The 20,187-nt window shown below is 48.7% G+C and overlaps 1 protein-coding gene across 1 annotated transcript in view; it reads left to right on the forward strand.

Annotated features, from left to right (window-relative positions):
- Positions 1-20,187, forward strand: part of LOC144176002 (ATP-binding cassette sub-family C member 2-like) — a 327,158-nt gene that overhangs the window by 174,139 nt on the left and 132,832 nt on the right. Inside the window, exon 13 of the mRNA XM_077705088.1 lies at positions 5,135-5,328. Coding sequence (XP_077561214.1) covers positions 5,135-5,328 — 194 coding nt within the window. The remainder of the gene's footprint in view (positions 1-5,134; positions 5,329-20,187) is intronic.

Here is a 20,187-nt window from a genome sequence, read left to right on the forward strand (position 1 = left end):
AATCCGAGCTTGTAGTGGGCACGAATGAGTTAACATGAAGGTTTCTCCGGTTGCTTGGAATTCCAACTTTGAAGTGGTGATCGCTGCGGGATGAAATGTTGAATGGCGGCGAAAATAGCGAGTTACTCAGTGAAGGCATAGAAAGATAAATCTTGTGGAAGAGGCATAGGAGTGAAATTTTGCGGCGATGTGATAAGCTGGGTAGATTCAATGTTGATTTCATGTGAGTTACGCTTGCCATACGGGAGTGATTTGACAAAATGGAGCGTGCGGCGCGATTTTGAATGGATTCTAAGCTGATGATATGAATGTTAACCTGTGGATCCCATACAGATGACGAATATTCGAGCTTAGGCCTCACTAACGTTTTATAAAGAAGTTTTAACTGCATCGGTGCAAGAGAGAAGTTACGTCGTAAATAGGCGAGCGTACAGTTAGCAGTATTTTCAATGCAGGAAAGTTCGTCAGAAATTGTAACACCAAGATATTTGTAAGAGGTAACCTTGCTGAGAGAAGAATTATTCAGTACATAGTCAGAACAAATATCGCAGGTCCGACGTGAAACTCACATAATCTTACGTTTAGAAGTGTTGAGGTTCACTAGCCAAGGATTACACCAAGAAGAAACGTTATCAAGATCAAACTGGAGAGTAAGTTGGTCAGCAGGGTTTTTAATTTCACGGTAGATCACACAGTCATCAGCAAACAACTTTATGTTAGAGGAAATGTTATTAGGTAAGTCAATAATGTAGATCAGGAACAGTAACGGCCCAAAAACTGATCCATGCGGGATGCCAGAAGTTGCGGGTGAGGAAGGGGAGTTGCATTCAGTAGCCGTTACGAATTGGGAGCGATCTGCGAGAAAAAAGTCCACCCTTTTTATAATGTTACAATCTAGATTAGGTTTACTTCATTTCAACAGCAGTAGTTTATGGCATACGGTGTCAAACGCTTTGGCAAAGTCAAGAAAAATACAGTCAACAATAGAAGAAGCGTCAAGAGCATCTCGTCAAGAGAAGAAGCGTGAAGACCATTGGGTCAACTGAACTCGAAAACTTGAAAACGACTGTTGCCGCTCTCGTCACACTAGCCTATTAAATTTTTTGCTCCTTGTAATGGGAGAAAGCGATGTATGCCTGGGGTGTCCATGATATGCGCGACTTGAACAGTGAATTCCCAATGCGGAGACTGAAGGCGAAGAAAGAGCGATTCCTGGAGTGGGGGCACCGTCGGTATGACCGCGACTCGCGGAAGGGCGTAGCCAGCAAACGATAACGGCCATTGTGTTCTCAGCGCTTTTTGGGTGGCTTGTTGTTGCACTTTATGGAGGTTTCGTGGCTCATGGTGAATGTAAAGCTTTTTCCTGTATCATTGCGATGACGCTTCGGAAACCATGAACTCCGCCACGCCTGTAGGGGAAACCCCAAAATAATATTACTGAAAATGAAATCTGGTCGAGATTAAAGCGTACAGGCGGAAGGTGGGGGTGCGGGGGCCGCTAGGACAAAGAATTAAAATGTGGTGAATTTAGGCATGTAAACATAAAACGAAGGTTGGTTTTCCCGAACAGGATGGGTGGAAGTGGTATACCAACCCGTACGCGCTTACTCAGCATTTAGGATATTACAAGCTGCGGCTGTTTTCAAAAAGGCCCGTTCTTCGTCCACGACAATATCCTAGATCAATGTTCGCAAGTTCAGTTTAGCAAGGCAGCCCAGCCTACGTAATGCTCTTCATAAGGTTTTCTGCATTCTGGGGGCTATCTGATGTTTTTTTTGTGTGTTTTGGATATTGAGTGTGGGCATGATTTTATGTAATTTGAGGGTGTGTATTTTACAGAAATACAAAAAAGGCGTTAGACCATCGTAAACTCCGGTTGACTGTCTTAGCTAAAAAAGAGTGAATATAAATTAACATTCTGTCGTAAATGGAAGAAACGTGGGTTTAAGGTAATAAACAAAAATGTATAAATGTAGAATTTGTAAAAATACCTGGCAAAGATCAAACATGACATCAATCAAAAAATAAATTCGCTGCTCCAGATTGCTGTCCATAACCCCGTTAAGCGGAAATAAAAATATAGCGGCTGTCGCAAACAGGCAAGCCCAGGATAATTTGGTGGCCGAAACTTTTCCGCACTGAAATGTCCGTGCACCGAAACACCCGTACACCGATATGTCCGTACACCAAAATGTCTGAAAACTGAAATTTCGGCACCCAAACATCCTGCACCGAAGTGTCCTAGACCCGTCTGGAGTTTTTCCCGTGCTCCCTGAAGAAATTCGCCTAGGAGCGTTTATTTTGATTATTTTTATCTCCAGATAATCTGCAGCCGGTGGTGTTGATATTCGTAAAATATACGTAGTTCGAAGTGAGTTTTAGATTTCTCACTTAATTTCGCCCCATGATTATCCGACACTATATTTTAATTATAAAAACCTAATTGTAACGTTAATGTAACGACGCGTTCCAATTTTCGAATTGGAACTGGAACGCGTTCCTGTCGCAATAAAAGAACTTGTAACGGGAACTCGTTTCAAAATTTTGAAGGAGCGAAGAACGAGCTTTCGTTCCTATTTTAGAGTAACGTGTACAACACTGTTTGTAGGTTACAATATAGGTTATAAGGATTAGAGTCTATGCTCCTCTCCACTCCACACCAAGTTTGGCTGAAAGACATGTTCTTATGATGACATTGCAAACGTCGTTCAGACACATGTTTTGGAGCGAGAATCAAAATTTTAGCTTAAATTGAATAATTTCGAGATAAACCATCGTTTGCTCCAGGACAAGCGTTGAGGGCACTATAGAACACGAAATCTTCGGAATAAAACAAACTTGTATTTTGTCTTCATGACCCATTTAAGCAGCCATCTCGTCGCCTCGCTTAGTAGTCTTTGTCTTCATGCGTTGTGTTCCGTTGAGCTCGGTGCCTGCGCCGTCCTCTTCGCCATCGAAAGTTCCAAGAAAATGAGCATAACATAATAAGCCTTCCTTCCAGCTGTAGCTTCGGCAATTCCACTGGCAACTGTTCCTAGTCTGCCCGGCGGGGACTTCCCATGTTTGAGTTAATGCTCACATCTTCTACCTTTTCTCTCAAGTTGCTTATATGCGGTCAGGTGGTTTCTGATCGAGATCTTGACTTGTTTGATTTCGGCACTTAATTGACGTGAACTTTATTCCGTCATTTGCTTTAAGCTGATGGCTGATTGGCCACTTGTGACTCAGTTGCTGTCTGCTCGTGTTGCAGGTATCGCAGCTGGAGGGTCTGTTTCTTTCGCTTTTTTGAAGTCGCGAACTAGGGGGCGTATACGTTTCATTACCTCGCGCTCTTGTTGTACCTGTTTGATTCTGAAAAGCTCGTTTTCACGGCGAACGCTTGGTTCTCGGTTTGTACTTTTGGCTATAAAGTAGCGGGCGGATCATCGTTGTAGGCTATCAGCTTCAGTTGTTGCCTCTATCGAGTAGACTTGTTTTGCTTTTTTCCCTCTGGAACTGCTGCTGACGTTGCATCTGTGGCTGGCCTCCTGTAGGAGTCAACGCCGGGTACGGACGGTCGCGGGGCTGTTTCTGTCGGGGGTGTTTCCAGCAACGATGGGCACTGTGGCTGCGGCTCCCGGAAGCGATTGACCGCGCCGAAAACTTTTCAGTTGGTTCGGGCACTCCAGGGCCACCATTATCTGGGCTTGTCCGCACACTCCACAGTTGCGCATACACGTAAAGCACACGTGTGCATAGACATAGGCGCGAGCTCTAGGTTGGGCGTGCCTGCCTGGCGTGGGGCAGACAACGGAATGTTGTCCTTGATACTGGGTGCATTGTACTAGCCCTAACGGCGGAACACAGAAGGAACAAAAACACCGGACGAACGCTAGTTCTGCTGTGACGCAGTTACTCTGTTAGTTGTCCTTGCTGCCTACGCACCTGACACATTTGACGGATAGGCCTGTATGAGTAGCAAGCTACTTGCCACAGAAATTGTGGCGCAGCCGAGGCTGCAGCCACGTCTTCTTCTTCATCTTCCCTCACGTACTTATCAGTTTCCTTCGGGACACACAACTCGTGGACTCACGGCCATGAGGCTCCGCCTAGGGTGGAGCGATTGGCGGCATATTGTGCAAGGCTCGCGCCGCCTGATCCGGCAACACAACTAGCCAAGCACGACGCCATAGACCCAGTTCAGCTTGGGCGGCAAGTAACTGGTTGTGAGTAAAAGTGAGTAAAAAACACAAAAGTGCAGAAAAATACAAAAGAATTGAGCACACGTCAGTACAGGTCGAGTACAACGAAGACTCAACACAACTTAAGTACGAGCACACGTCAGTACAGGTCGAGTACAACGAAGACTCAACACAACTTAAGTACGAGCACACGTCAGTACAGATCGAGTACAACGAAAACTCAACACAACTTAAGTACGAGTACAAGTGAGTACATATGAGCTGAGTACTACCAAGCATTGAAGGACTCTGGTACTACTGAGTACGGGTCAAGGGCGAGCATTGTTGAGTGCATATTGGCTTGCGTATAGTTGAGTAAGATTACAAATAACTGTGTGAATAGTGAGTACGAGTGATTTCAGATTGGACAAGGGTATGCTTTAAGTCTGGGTTTGAGGAAGTCTACTAGCAACAGCTTAATATGGGCCAGTTAGTTCTAAATAATTGAAAACGTACAGGCACCAGAACACCGACAAACGAAGAAACTGGCACAAGAGAGAGAAGCAAGCAAATCGGGTGAGGCGTGAATGAAAAAAAAGCTTCGGTCGATTTTGAGTGCGCTCTTCCTGTTTTGCCTACCTGCGGACACTCTGACGTTATTGGCGTTTAGAAACATAAGCTTCTGTGAAACAAGCGTGCGGTGTTTTCCCCTGAAAACTGGAAGGAATCTGCGTTATCTTAAAGTGGCTAGAATTTGTGTCCGACATCAACTCATCATTCTCCTCCACCCTCCAAAACAGTTTGTTGCTAAACTAATATTATGTCTGCCAATGGCGTATTTATGATAAACAAGGGCCGGTATTAACTTCAGCTGTTGTGCCGACAGTAGCCGTGCTACCCTCCCACCTAGTGTAGAAGCATGTCATAATTAAGCTAATGATAAAGCATTTGTTTTTATCGTCGTATATTTGCAGGAGCTGTCGTGATGCGGGAATGCTCATTTTCATGGACCCCTGTTGACGAAACAGCTCAGCTAACTGACATCGACCTCGACATTGCGCCCGGATCACTCGTCGGCGTTGTCGGTTTTGTCGGCAGCGGAAAGTCGTCCCTTCTGGCCGCTATACTGGGAGACTTGCACCGCATCAAAGGCGATTTCAAGTGCACAGTAAGTGGGATAACGCCACGCGTGCGACAGGAGCAAGCCCCCGAGTTTCGCGCCCCTACACAGGGGGGCGTTGGGCGATAGGTGGATCACTGTGTTGTGCCTCGGCGCAGTCTTTCAGCCATCGTCGCACGTTTTCTCTCTGCCTTCTATGAGTCGTATGGGGCACAATGGTCGAAAAGCCACCAGTGAGGAGTGTTATCTTGGTCGTGACCAGGACTGTGCAGTGATGTTTTATGTATTTGAAGCTACATGACCGGATACGTCGCCAACATTGTTTTTAATATGCAAGAGTTTAGCCCTAGAGGAGGTATCATTTCCGTAAACTGTTATTATTTTGGTTCCGCATCACGTTTCTGCGGTGCACACAGTCATGCTTGGGTAAGGGTTATTTCCGACAATACACACATTGAGTGATAACTCAATTGACTCTGTCCCCTTTTCGGGTTCTCTAAAATTGATACAAAATGGCAGGATATTGTATTTTGATGGTTTATGTTTAAATTTTCTACTAGATAAAACTACCATTCTTGGGAGAAATTCATTCCAAACAGTTCTCATAATTTCAAGCTGCAAAATGAGTGCTTATCTACAAAATACACCGTACTTTACATACGCGGATCTGACGACATTGAGAAGTCTTCACATCCCTATGCTATTACTATTTACACATATCTGGAGCGCAAAGCAACAAATATGTACTAACAGGTTAAAGCTACAATATCAGCGCTTCTATAAAAAAAAAACATGCTGAAGGAGAAACAAATCCAGTTAGTCGCGCAGATGAGTTTCCAAATTTCGGGTGAGTTATGCATGCAAGGTATTCATCTTGGACTGATTAAGTAAAGTTTTCCTAAAGGGAATCTGCAACACTTTCGATAAACGCTTTCACTCTATCATTCGCGTATAGAGTCACCGTGAAAGCTGTAGACGGTTTACAGCACGGCACCTTGTAATGCGGCTGTGTTGGCCGTCGTGACATCATTCGCCATGGCTGGCCTTGTCGCTGTGCGGCTCGCAGGTGCCCGTGGGCATACGCGAGCGCCGGCGCGGCTTGACGGGCGAATTTGAGAATTTTTTTCGAGGGTTTCTATGATTTGGAACTTATCATCCGACTAGGTATTGTGTGCGAAACTTCAGAGATTACTTGATCATAAAAAATCCCACACAAATGTCATCTGAGCGCTGCTTTGATCAGCGTCATCCTATGTTCAAACTACCGACGCAAAAGCCGTATCGTGATCTAAGGACGTAAAAAAATGGCGTGTCACGCAGTTTGGTTGGCTGAGACGTGAAATGACATCATTCGTTAAAGTTATTACGACGGTTGCGGCAACAGTCTGCACCCGGCCTCAGTCGCCTAGTTGTCTGTTCACGCGTTTCGCTGAACGTAAAGTTCTCCAGTGGCTTCCGTTTTTAACGCAATAACGTTATTAGACTCTGTTTACAATTTTGCCGTGGCCTGCCGGCCGTCGCTATCAGCCGTGCTCATGAAGCGTCCGCGGAAATACAGGCGGGGACTTGATATTCCGGACCACGCGAGCGCGTGGCAAAAGCAACCGAGGCGCACTCTGGAGGCCTCGAGCCAGTTGTCGAGATTGGCGCGGTGCGCGTGCGTGTCCTTTTTTATTCGCAGGCATGCTGATTTTCTCGCGTCCTGCAGCGGTGTTGCGATGATCACTGAAGAGCCGCAGAGCGACGCCATTCCTTTCATTCCGATGGTGCATTTGCGGCCTAAGCGCCGGCTTTGACGCAAGGGCTCCTGAAAAATGTGTGCGCGGAATGTTTGGTGTTGATTTTTTCTGCTTTATCGTTTATACACGGTGAGGCGAGCGGCTCACAAGCGGCGTCGCCTTATAAAGTGTGTATGAAGCACTATCACAGAGTGCCCCGCTAGCGACAACTAAATGCCAGTGAGATGAATGAAAATGAAAACGTTTCCTCGTCCTAAGCATTGCTTACGCCGAAGAATCGCCAACTTACGCAGATACAAACCTACACATATACCCACAAAAATGAATAAGCAAAGATGTAAGGTAGAAAACGGCCCACATTAACTTACAGCTGAGCTAAATTCGGTAAAAAACCTCTTAGGAGAACCATGGACATGCTCATGGAAGAAATTAATTGTTCTCCCATGAACATGTCCTTGGGTAGCACGAGGTTGCTTAGAAAAGTGTGGTTGTTTGACCGAGTTTGAGTGCTTGACCGAAAGCAATAAATATTCCAGCTACATCGATCCATGGCAGGCATGCCCTGTACAGCTTGTCAACTCAAGATCTGCATGGTCTAATGTAGGGGCACTGGACTACGGGTTCGACACTTCAGGGCTAGCATCACCTTATCTCCCATTTTCTAAAATTTCCCTAAATTGTACTAAACAAAGTTCTTTCTCTTATAAAAAAACTAAAACGTTAAGTCAGGCAATGATGCTTCAGAATAAACACTTTTAATTAAAAACACAGGCACTGCTATCTTCCCGCTCAAACTGGCCCACACCCCGCAGCCGGAAATGGACACGACCACATCTTGAGCCACAGAAGAGTAGATGGCCTATGCCTCTCCTGTGCCGTGGTGATCAAAAACCGTTCCGCGCAGCCTAGCTCTCGTAACTCAACCTCGGGGCTTGGAAAGCATAAATACTAGATGCGGCAAATCCGTTTTAAAACACTCACCCGACGCCGAAGTAGCGCTGTCGTGGCACACATCTCGAGACCTAAAGGTACATGTCACCTTCCACTTTTGGTCATTTGTGCGTAGTCTCTGACATTAGTAAAGCCTAATGGCGGTAGCATTGCACAATATGAGAGAATGTTGCATGTATTAATAATTGCCAAAAGCTTATTTTGGAAGGTTTCCCTTCCCGCCAGTGTACGCTAGAATTGTTGGCTGTGGACGCACGGTTTCATGATTACGAAGGGCCGTGAAACAAAATGAGCCTGCATGGATGCGGACGTTTTTCCGTACCGCTTCACGTGCAATGAAAAAGCTGCAGAGCTCAGCCTTAATTGTCAGCTAACGCGGTCAGCCCACACCTGTTACGGGTTACCAGCTGTTGCCAGTTCCGTGTGCTCCAACTCGCAGCTTTGTAAGCACAGATGTTGGAACTGCAGTATACAGCGCATGCAGTGCATGCAGTGCACGGAAAAAGCGCATATATGTGGCATTTCACGGGAAGCCTGCTCCTGCCCAAATCGCGAGTACTACCACCTAGCGCAAACAGCGAGGTTGTGAACGCTCAAATCGAGTAAGCAAGTTTTTTCCGCACATGGAATTTTGTTCCCGCGCGAGCAAACAATGCTGTAGACGTGCGAATATATTTTTAGTTTTTTTATATGCATTACAAAATGCATTTGGTAACATGTGAGACGGGAACATTTGTGGTCGTCCTTTACTTAAAATCTTTTTATGTAGTAATTTTGTTAGACTTCCTACAGCAAGTTTCATTCATTCCTGCCTGAACGGCTTAACTGCGAAAACCATGCATGCATGCCGCCTATCGAAACCCTACGTAGGATTTATTTAGTAAGGGGTGACCTTCCTTTTTGTGGTCGCCTTCCACTTATGGCGCTGCGTCAGTATTGACTGAAAGCGCAACACATGATACGAATTAACCCTCACAAGGCTTGTGTAAACAGAGGTATTTCTCAATATTTCACAGGTAAGTGTGTCCTCGAGGGTAACTTTCGCAAGGTGCGGGATTCTAGCTGAGCTGAGGGCGCAAACAGAGAACGTACCGTAGGTTCTGAGACAGTTTAACCAATAAACGCAAATGTTTTTACGCTCCTATTTCACACACACGTCCAGTCTACGGAGGTAATCGGAACTGTTAGGAGTGAATGATTCAATTACGCAATAGTGGTGGGGGCGCGCCAGTGCATTCGGATGTTTCCGTACATAGGAACGCTTCCACGAACGTGCTGTTCCATGTCGCACCGACCTATATGAGCTACGACTGTGTGGACAGTATATTATTATCTGGCTATGTTCATATTTTACGCACGACGCACTTCTAAGCGGACTACGGCAGCATACGGAGGAAACTGAAACTCAGGTGCGGTAAAGGCCAGTGCCGCTGCCGCCATTTGGTTTAGTCGGACCTACCTGCTCGCTGTACACCGCGGCCGGACTGGAGGAGCGCCGTTGGCGCGCCCGCCGCGGCCGTGTGTACGCGAGGACTAGAGCGGCAGCGCGCTGTGTTGATAACGCGCGCACGCCGCCGCTCTATCCCGGCCGTGGCAAACCACGGCCTTTCTGATTAGCTGCCGGCGCCGCGCCCCTGCTCCGGCCGTCCCATTCGACGGGTAACCCAACAAAAAGTATAAGCCGGCTCAGTGCAGCGTGTTGTTGGGATACTTGGTGCATCATTTCAAGGGTCGAAAAAAGTGCGCGCTAAAGGAAGAAACGGGAAGGGCCCAGACTTACTACCAGCTTTCTTGAAAAAACGAACACGACTATACACCATCTATTGCACATGCGCACAAAGCCGCCAGTTTTTGCTCTTTTCTTATCGATGCACCATCCTGTTCAAGAACTCAAACTCACTTCTGCAAACGTAACAGATGCCTCGCTAACACAATTTTCATGGTTTTTACGAATAAAAAGGCTTCTACCGAATCACGGGCGACTCGTTCCCGGCTTCTGCTCAGCACTTCTGTTTCATTCAACAGCGGCCGACATGGCCTGTCACAGGCGAAAAAATGGTGTGGAAGGTGCAACCCTGTTCTGTTTTAAAGAAAAGCTTTTTACCTCTACCCCCAAGGGTTCTTTCGCGACCGTTGGTGTCAGCGAACAAATAAAAGAATTTACTGGCACTGCAGGGAATCGAACCTGGAACTAATAGACTAACAAAGCGAGAGCCCGTTGTCTTACCGATTTAGCTATACGAGCCCACGCGAAGACGAGGAAGACAGCGCTGTACTCACCAGGCACATCTACGGGTTTACCCCCTGCGTTCTCGCTGAATGCCACGTGAAAGCGTCACGCGACCACTCACGCCCGTCTAGCGGCCCTGTGCGCACCTTGCTCATGTGCTAAGAGTTGCAAAAATTAAAGGAAGCTCACAACAATGCATGGCATCTCACTTCTAGTACGCCAACGTGCTAAAAGCCTGTGGCCTCCAGTGTTCACGTAAAAAAATCACAGCTCCTTGTCGTCCGCCCTCACGCCAAATCAAGGAATACATTCAAATACTCCTTGATGGCCAGGCCATCACTCCAGGCCCCAGCATCAAGATCCTGGGTCTACATCTCGAGGCTAACACTAAGAGTGACGTCTCCTTGCAGCGCCTCAAAAACAGCATTAATCAAATCATACATATGATCACGCGAGTTGCCACCACGAAGCGAGGCCTAAAGGAATCCGGTACCTTTCGATTAATTGAAGCTTTTGTCCTCTCGAGAGTCACTTACATCAACCCCTTGTCTTCTTCTCAACAAGAAAGACATAGAGATGCTTTATATAATGATTAGAAAGGCGGTCGAGCAGTCCATTGGTCTCTCAATGAGTGCGTCCACACAGAGGCTGCTTAGCACGGGGCTCCATAGAAGAGCTGATAGAAGGCCATCTTTCTAACCGGAAGGTCCGACTCAGAACTGCGGTGGGTAACCGCATGCTTCACCAGATTGGCTGGGCAGCCCAGAATGCCACTCCGTTTGACGTACTCCCAGACTCTTGGCGACTAAAACAAAAGATGCTCCCTTTGCTTAAAAATATGAACCCCTCACATGACGAGGGTCACCGAAAAACACGGGCTCAAGCGCTAAACACCACCCTCGGTGGGGATCATGCAGTTATCTACACAGACGCCTCCAAACATCGAGGGCAGCAATACGCCATCATCGTGGCTACCTCCAGAACCAACCTCCTTGCGTGTAACTCGCTTAGGACCCAAGAAATGACGGCAGCAGAAGAGGCAGCCCTCGCCCTGGCTCTCACTCAACCAGGGGTTCGGAGGGTAGTCACCGATTCCCAGCAAGCCTACTGGAATTACCAGTCATGTTGGGTGTCCTGACCTGCACTGCGCGTGCTAAAAAACCACTCCCCAAACGGTTCTATTCAGCTCATCTGGGCCCCGTCACGCTTCAATGGAGGGCAACAAATACGCCCACCCAACAAGCCTGCGCTTTTACCTCCCGTGCTATGGAGCTGCACGAGGACAGTCACCTGCTTGTTACGTTCACGGAGATAACCCAGCATTATCGCCTTCTGAGACAGACCGTACCTTCGCCTTACCTTGACCTTTCCAGAGAACAACAAACTACCCTAAGGCTCATACAATCCAGCTCCTTCCCACAGCCTACGCGTCTTCACTTAATGCATCAAATTCACTACGACGCTGAATGTAAATTTTGCTCAGAAGTAGGAACACTCCGCCCCGTAATCGGGGTGTGCGACTTTAGCCCTGAACACCATCCTCTCTTTCCGCCAACTACCGAACAAGAGCAATGGGAGATGCTGCTGTCCAGCCCCTCTCTACCTACTCAGATTCAGTGGGTGGACAGAACACAGGCCGCGCGGACTGTATATGGGTCCCACAGAAGAAGGAATCACTCCCCAGGGCTGCACTCTGAGCCGTTCAGAAATCTGAACAGAAGATTTCTTCCTCGTCTTCCTCCTTCTCTGCCGCAAATCTCGTCGCCTCCGTCCGTGGTGCAGAGACGGAGAAGTCAGATTGTCTAACATCGGGTGGGAGCTTTAATTTTATAATAAAAAGTTTCCACTCTTGTGCTACACCAATACAATTCAACCGAACACCGTTCACGCATAATGCATTGATTGAACCTTACCAAGAGTATCTCTTTAAAGTAATAGATGGTGTGGTTAAGTGGATTTCACTTTTCTCTGGTTTTACTATTTCTGGAGCGATGTGAGTGAATTTAAGTGACATCGTATGGGTAATCGTTATGGGTGCCGTTTAAAGCTTTGCTTTCCAACCACATTCACGGGGTGGATTGGCGCGATTTTTTTTCATTGATAGCTGGTGTTCCCTCGAGTGGTCATTGACCCAATGGCCAGTCTGGCCCACGTATACCTCCCCGCACGTGAGCGGTATAGAGTCTACGACTCCCGTAGCACAATGAACAAACTATGTAGCATGCGTCTTTAGGCATGCTGTTGTTCGATCCTTTGAGGATTGTGGGGCACAAGCTAGCCAAGTTGCCAGGGCCAGAAACCACTACCGGCAGTCCGTGCCTGTTAGCTACATTTTCCATGTCGTGCGCCACTGTGTGGACGTATGGTAAGACCACTAGGTTTTTGCGCTGAGGGACGTCACCTTCAAGGCTTCCGCTGCACTTCAGCCTTTGCAACAACGACTCGGCCACCGCTATCAATACAACCAAAGGCAAGCCAGCCGTCAGCAACCTAGACACCTGGGTGACGAAACTTTCATAAATCTTGTGGTGGCAGGACTCCATGAGCGCTCCTTGAAAACAGGCCATGTCAACCGCTCTTTTCACCGTCATTGAGTGTGCGGACTCATGGGGCAACAAACCTTTGCGTACCCTTGGCATGTAAATCCAACAAACATAACGTAAGCTGAAGATTTCAAAACTGGAGTCATCGCTTGGCACTTCTAAAATCTCGTTAACAACGACACGAAAAGAGCAAAACTGGTAAGATCTGGTAAGCATTGATAAGAAAACCGCAAAAACATTGTGTGCATGTGCAATAGATGCTATGTAGTCATGTTCGTTTTAGATGCGAAGCATCTCATGCTCGGAGCTCTGTCCCTCCCTCCCTTGTTGTTGTCCACCGTCCGCACTCTACTGTGCATGCGCGTCTCTTGAGCCCCGTCAGCGTTTGGGCTGACGGCACCGCAGTCCACTATAAAAAGAAATAGTTAGGCGGCGCCCGGTTTCGATCCCACTACTCTCTGCCCGCAACGCGAGGTACGTGGCGCTCTTCCCACTGGGCTACAAACCGAGACGGGAACATTTGCTACGAACCCGCCTTATGTCCTTCACTCATTCAAACTACGTCAAGAAGCTACTGATACAGCGAAGGCACGCGAAGCTGAACGTCAACGGAAACGACGAACTGAAAACTTTAGAGGAGGATGTTGAATTTCCTGCGGGAAAGCTGTGGCGGGAAGCGCCACGTGCCTTGCAGCTCAACCAGATAAGAATACGAAAAGGACGGGCAGCGGGGTTGGAGCGTGAGCACGCAATAAACAAAGACGAGAACCACGTGTTCGATCAGGTAACGCGTGTGTCGGTCTCTTCGCTTTCTTTACATTTCTCTACAGTTCTCTACATTTCTCTGTCTCTGCATGGGGGTTCACACTAGGTTCCCACTCGTGCTCCGATAAATGAAACAACATTCGTTGTTTCCCATTCCCACTAGGTTCCCATTCGTGCTCTCTTGATGCTTCGCATCCTCCTCATGGTTCGCCACGGGAAGATGGTGTAATTTTTTTCTATAAAGCTAGTTGTGAGTTTACGCCCGTCGTGTCCCTTCCTTATTGTCTCGTCTTTTACGCGCAGTTTTTTCGAACCCTTGAAAGCCGGCTGTCTCCGCCATGTGCCACGAGGTCACGGTGTTAGCCGATGGGTCGGCCGCTTGCACCGACTCCCAAGAATTGTTTGACGAAGCTTAGATGGATGGGTGTATTCGCTGCGTTAATTTCTCTTAATTGTCCTGCGGGCGTTAGTTTTGTTGAATTTATAGACTTTACATTAAGGTCATGAAGTCGGTTTGCCGAAGAAGATCTAAAAAACGGAATCGCAGCTAAGGTATGTCAGTGATAAACAAAAGGTTGACCACTGTCTAAAGCTTGGTGCGAGCATACCGAGTGGTGCGCAGCAGGTTTTCGGAGGCTATTTGCAAGTTTCTCATGGGCAGTGATGAAAACGGTTATGATATCATGACGTCACGCAACTGTCGCAGAGAAAGCCCCATAGCGCAAGAAACTGAAATCCGGACAACCACAACACAAACTGACGCTGTAACCGCATGTGAAATGTTTCACCGCATTTACGTTTCCTGTTTGTGTAGAGATGCAGGTGCTCTGAGGTCGTGCATTGGTGATTAAAAGTATTCTGTATGTTTAAAAACGAAATGCCGTTTCACTCCATGAAGTATGACTAGTTGAACTTGGTCCACGCGTACAGGAAGTGATGAAACACACATGTTCATCCTAAACAGCGCTTAGCAACACAACGACGAGGAAGAGGGGACACAAGACCGCGCTGACTCTTAACTAAATCGTTAACTGGAAGAAAACACACATATATACAATAATACTACACCACACGTGTCTCTAAACGTCATCACTACACAGTGGTGAACTAACAATCTTATCGTAGCCCACTCCCGCCCCCCCCCCCAAAACAAAAACCACAACCTAAGGCATCATCTTTGACAGGAAGGCAAATTCCTTATCGTACAATGTAACAGAAGCATGGCTAACGCCCTTCCCTTCACTTTTTCTTATATGAAACGCTTCCACCAACCATCTTGTAAACTCGTCATTGTGGCGCCAAGGGTTACACGTGTCCTTATACAGCATTTTTGTGGACTGTTTTCCTTGTGCGTGTGTGATGAATTTGCTTGCGTGCGTGTGTCATGACTAAAGTTTATTACCAAGATGTCCCATGGGCGTACTAGAGGAGAGTCAAGCAAGCACACAGTGCTCGCCACACATGCAGTGCTTGTGAGTGAGAAACTAAGCGCATTTTTCGTCTTCAATTTAACATACTTTTAATGAAACCTAGATTATATCCTTTTAAAACGGCAGATATACGTACCTCATCAAAAAACCACGGGACGCAAGAGCAGGGGAGGGACAGGACAGCGCCAATTCTCCCTCTTTTGCGCCGTGTTTTTTCGCGGATCTTTAACGATCAATATTGAGCGACTCGGCCAACTCACAGTCCTCTTGGACATACTAAGTGTTACTTCTTTCGCTGAGGTTGGGCCGAACGTGGCTGCTTACAGCGGAGAAGAGCGGCAGCTTATTCGTGCGATCAACAGTGCAACTGTTAATTATCAATACCGAGCGCGATGAAGCTCCGCACAGTTACAAGGTCCGCAGGCAGGGAAACGTATCAGAATATCTAGGATGAACACGAGTTTGTTTAGAACGAACGATTCACAACTCTGCATCTTTCAAACTGAACACCGCGTCGCAAGCGGCGTTCAGCCGCCTGCGGGCAAGCTGTGCTTCGCTCTCTGGGCGCTTCACTACTGCGGTACCACGTGACTGGGCGAGGGCGAAACGGCTGCTGCTTCGCCTACGCTTAATGATCCCCCGAGTTTCGCCATGACTTTGAGCGCGTGCACGTCGGTGCAAGCGACAGAATGAACTATGGATGCGTCCTTCACGTTCGCCAGTACCGTCCATCTGCAGTGTACTGTTACAAATGCCTCCGCCCCGGACATATGAAGGCTTCATGCCCATATACTGCTGCAGAAGTGGCGGAAACAACGACATCACAGTTGACTTGCGGACTTTGCAACACAAACGATTGTCAGATTACCTCTCCACTATGCCCCACCAAGCGGAAGGCAACAGAGCAGATGCGACAACGCCAGACCCTACATCTAGCTACTTCACGGCACCAACACAATGTCACCACAATTGAAGTATCAAATCGTTATGCAGCACTGTCGACCGACCTTACAGAACAACAGTCGTATGAAATTGACGAACCTGACCCACAGTTCAAACCTACTTACAGTGAAGTCACTCCTAGTATGCGTCGCCCGTCACACACCCGTATAGACGCTACTCTGACCGAAGAGACTGAAACACTGGACGCGTTAGATCAACGCCTGGCAACATTGGAGGCCGAAATTCAGCATATCCGGAGAAGACGTGCCGTACTATCTCAGCGACACAACCAGCAGCTCTCACCGACTCCACCTGCCCCACATTCGTCTTTCACGACTTCACCTGCCACACCACCGTCTTTCCCGGTGCACACAAGGGAGACGCCGATGACACCACAGCAGCTCATCATGTTCGTGTCCAAGCAGCTACAGCATTTGGCTTCGGTGATTGCGGCTCACCTCTCGCGATGACTAGCACCGCAGGGCCTACACAACTATCTTCTCTTCCCCAGTGGAACTGTAGGGGCTTAACAGGTAAGCTCGGTGAACTGTATACCGCATGCGCATTGGCCAATTATCTGCATGGGCCCTCCTGCTACAAGAAACAAACTGCGCTCCGCCAATATCGGAGTACGGTGTACATACATCGTCAAGCATTCGGGACCGCCTCGCTGTGCGTCCGGACATCTCCCCTGGCAAAGAAAGTGTCTACGTACTTTCCCATTTGCCACAAGCCTAGGTCCCTCTTCCCACGAGGTACAGCGCTTGGCAACGGTTCGTAACTCGCCTACCCCACGCAGAGGTGATTCTTGTGTCGTATTACGCTCGACCAAGCAGTGATCATGCAAGCCGAATTCGGTTAGGCTGGCTTTCACATATCCGCCACAACTTCCCAGAAGTCCCGATTCTGGATCCTGGGGTTACCCGAGGAACACCTATAGATGTCAGCTGGTTGAAGACGCAATTAGGGGTGCGACCTTTCACTCTAAATACGTTCTTAGCCCCACTCGTCGGCAACCACACCCTCGCGCGCCGTCTCAATCTCCGAACCTCACTTCGTGGCTTGTGCACGGTGCGCCCTCGTGGCACTTGGAGCTCGACCGCTGGGCGATTCATCACCATCCCATTTATATTAGGATTGCTGCAGGACCGGTGCCGCGACTTCGTCGACGCTGCCAGGTCATCGATTGGGATGAGTTCAGATCCCAACTCTCTCCACTCGAACAAGGGACTGATGACACGATTTCTATCCTACAAAGCGCACTGCACACACCAACGCACATCTCTCGGGTAGATGAAGCTCGACCTACGCCTGACCTTCATCTGCACCGATTGTGGGCCGCCCGCCGTCGCGCCGACCTGGCTGCGGCCCGCCAACCGTCATCTGAAAGTGCCAGATCCACCTTAAAGGGACCCTGCAACACTCTTTGAGCAGTGCAAGAAAACCTGCGCGACGTTTAGATTACACTGCCAGGAATACCTGAGCCAAATATCACACGTGCACGTGAAGCGGTGAGCGCGCAAATCGATGTGAAAGACGCGGAAAAACCAACCGCTCTCTCTTCAGTTGTCCTCATTATGCAACCCCTGGCATGGCCTAAGGGACGTCACATAGGCCATGGCTGCCCGATCGGCTGTCACTGGTCAACTTCGCGGCTAGATTCTCCCATTTCCGTCATCGTCAACGATATGTACAAACCTCTTCTATGCCTGAACCTGCAGGCACAGTTTTGCCGTTTCTTTTGTGTTTTGAGTGCGCGCGGAGTTTGAGTGATGAGCTCAATACTTCCCTTTCAACGGGACCACTCGACTACAAACGTTTATTGCTTCAAAAACGCCCTATCAGCCCGAGCGCGCACTTGCGAGCAGGCAAGGCCTGCTTTTTTGTGACACCAGGCCGGAAATAGGCCCCACCGCGTTGCGGAGAAAAGGGAGAGAACTACCCGGCATGTGATATATCGAAGGCCGCCGAAGAGAACGCCGCGAGCCGCCCCCCTCTCCGGGTGAGAGCGCGCAGCTTTCGTCGCATTGCCCGCGGAACGATTATGCGCGATTTCTCATCGCGGGTAGTTTCGTTAATTTTGAACGGATTTTCATAATTCTTGCTGGAGGAGATTTCTGGGACAATAGACTTTATCTCAAAATACATTACTAGAAGTCGATGGCACGAGTTGCAGGGTCCCTTTAATCACCTGACAGCCAAGCGCGACGACATGAACGACGCCTTTCCACGGCTCGCTGGATAAACTGGTGTGCTTCACTCGGTCCCTCAACAAACACAGCCTCGAAATGGCGCACGTTTCAGGCAATAGAACGAGGCCGCAAGCTGCAGAATCCCTTGGACAATGCCTACCTTGCATCGGGTCTCTCCTTGCAAGAATTTGCGGAGAGGCAATGAAGGCTTTTTTCAACAATTACACTCTAAGAAATCGGTGCAGGATGGCTTCACGACAACGCCCCCGAACGACCATTCAGCGTGCTTAAATGTGCGAATTTGGCGAATGACGAGGCTCAGCATGCGAATAGAGTAAAATCTAGGATCTGCGCTGGGACAACTGCGCAAGGCGTGCGTGTGCGCTGTTGTCCCAGCGCAGATCCTATTTTTTTCTTTAATCGCATGCTGGGCCTCGTCATTCGCCAAATTCGCACATTTAAGCACGCTGAGCGGTCGTTCGGGGGCGTTGTCGTGAATCCCAGCTGCACCGATTTCTGAGAGTGTATGACACGCCTTCTCCGCCCTTTGGTGGACCTTCACCCCTTCCCCCTGAGGCAGGCCGACCCCTTACTATGGAAGAGGAAGCTGGTCTTGTTTCCCCTTTCAGCATGGCGGAAATGTTCGCAGCTACCGACTGAGAAGGAACACATAAGGCACCGGCCCCGATGGCATATAGTACGAAGTGTACCAGAACTGCGCAGAGAAGTGCCTTCAGGTCATACTGACAAAAATAAACAAAGCTTGAGCCACTGGGTGCGTACGCACTTTCTAGAAGCACGCAGAAATCATAGGCGTCCCGAAAGCAGGAAAACCATCGGATGGGCTCAGCAATCTACGGCCGATTGTTCTGACATTTACCTTATGCAAGCTGGCTGAGCGTACGCTATCATCAAGGCTCACATGGTGGCTTGAGGGCATGCATCTACCACTCTCAGACAGGCTTGCGGCCCCACATGGGCTCAGAGGACGGCCTTGAAGCATTCTCAAATTCCGTACTCATATGAAGACGCACTTCTATTGGCTCCATTTTCGTACTTGATGTGAAGAAAGCGTACGACAATGTGATCCATCAAGCAATCCTACAGATGCTACACTGGCTTGGGTGCCCGACGCCTGTGGTCTCTATCGACTCATTTTTAACACACCGCACATTTTTCAGGACAGTTTCAGGACAGGCGGTGGCTCCTTTTCAACATGCCGCGGGGTACCACAACACTCGGTCCTGGCACCCATACTGTTCAACCTTGCCCTTCTCCCGCTCGCTTGGACAGTAGGGGCATTGAAAGATCTGAAATGCCTCATCTATGCGGATGACATCACGCTCTGGTGGACACTTCCCCACATTGCGGATGAAGAACAAGCTCTTAAGAGTGCCTTAAATACGGTTGACACGTGGTGTAAACGCGTGGGCCTCATGCTATCCCGAGATAAGACCGTGTTACTCATCGTCGACAATCGAAGGGCTCCACAAAAACTGCTAAACCGACCCATTTTAGTAAACGTTCATGGCGAGCCAGTAACGGAAGTTACTTGTCACCGCGTCGTTGGCCTGGACGTCGTGGCCTCCGACTAAGCTACGCAATGGCTCCGGGAAGCTCGCCGGCGCGCCCTTCAACTGCTACATCTAGTTCGCCGGATTTCCATGAAATCGGGAGGAGCTCGCACAAAGATGGCTCCACTTCTCGTACGTGCAATCCTGCACCCACGTATCACGTACCAGGCTCAGTTTCAGTACATGACAAGGGCGGATTGGGATCGTCTAGAGGCCATCAATAGAGAAGCGCTCAGGACCTGCCTTCCTCGCCTAACGCCCGTCTCTGCAGTACAGGAAGAAGCTGGCCTTAAAACGAGAGATGAGTTGGTTCACCGGCGGCGGCAGGCACGATTTCTTAAAGCGCAGGTGTACACATCTGTGGCTGCTTTAAGGTGGCATATGGGCCTCCAAAGTAACACGCCGCCAGGCCCCTCTTGAGAACCCCCTCTTTGGACCCGAATCCTATGGGTCGGTCAAGCCGTGTTGCGCCGCAACTATCATCCGGTGCTGGCCAAGGTACGTTTTACGTGGACGCAGTATTTCAGGAAGCCATATTACC

This window comes from Haemaphysalis longicornis, unplaced genomic scaffold (assembly GCF_048455015.1).
Source record: "Haemaphysalis longicornis isolate Haplotype H1 unplaced genomic scaffold, Haemaphysalis longicornis Haplotype H1 scaffold_3, whole genome shotgun sequence".
Classification (NCBI taxonomy): Eukaryota; Metazoa; Arthropoda; class Arachnida; order Ixodida; family Ixodidae; genus Haemaphysalis; species Haemaphysalis longicornis.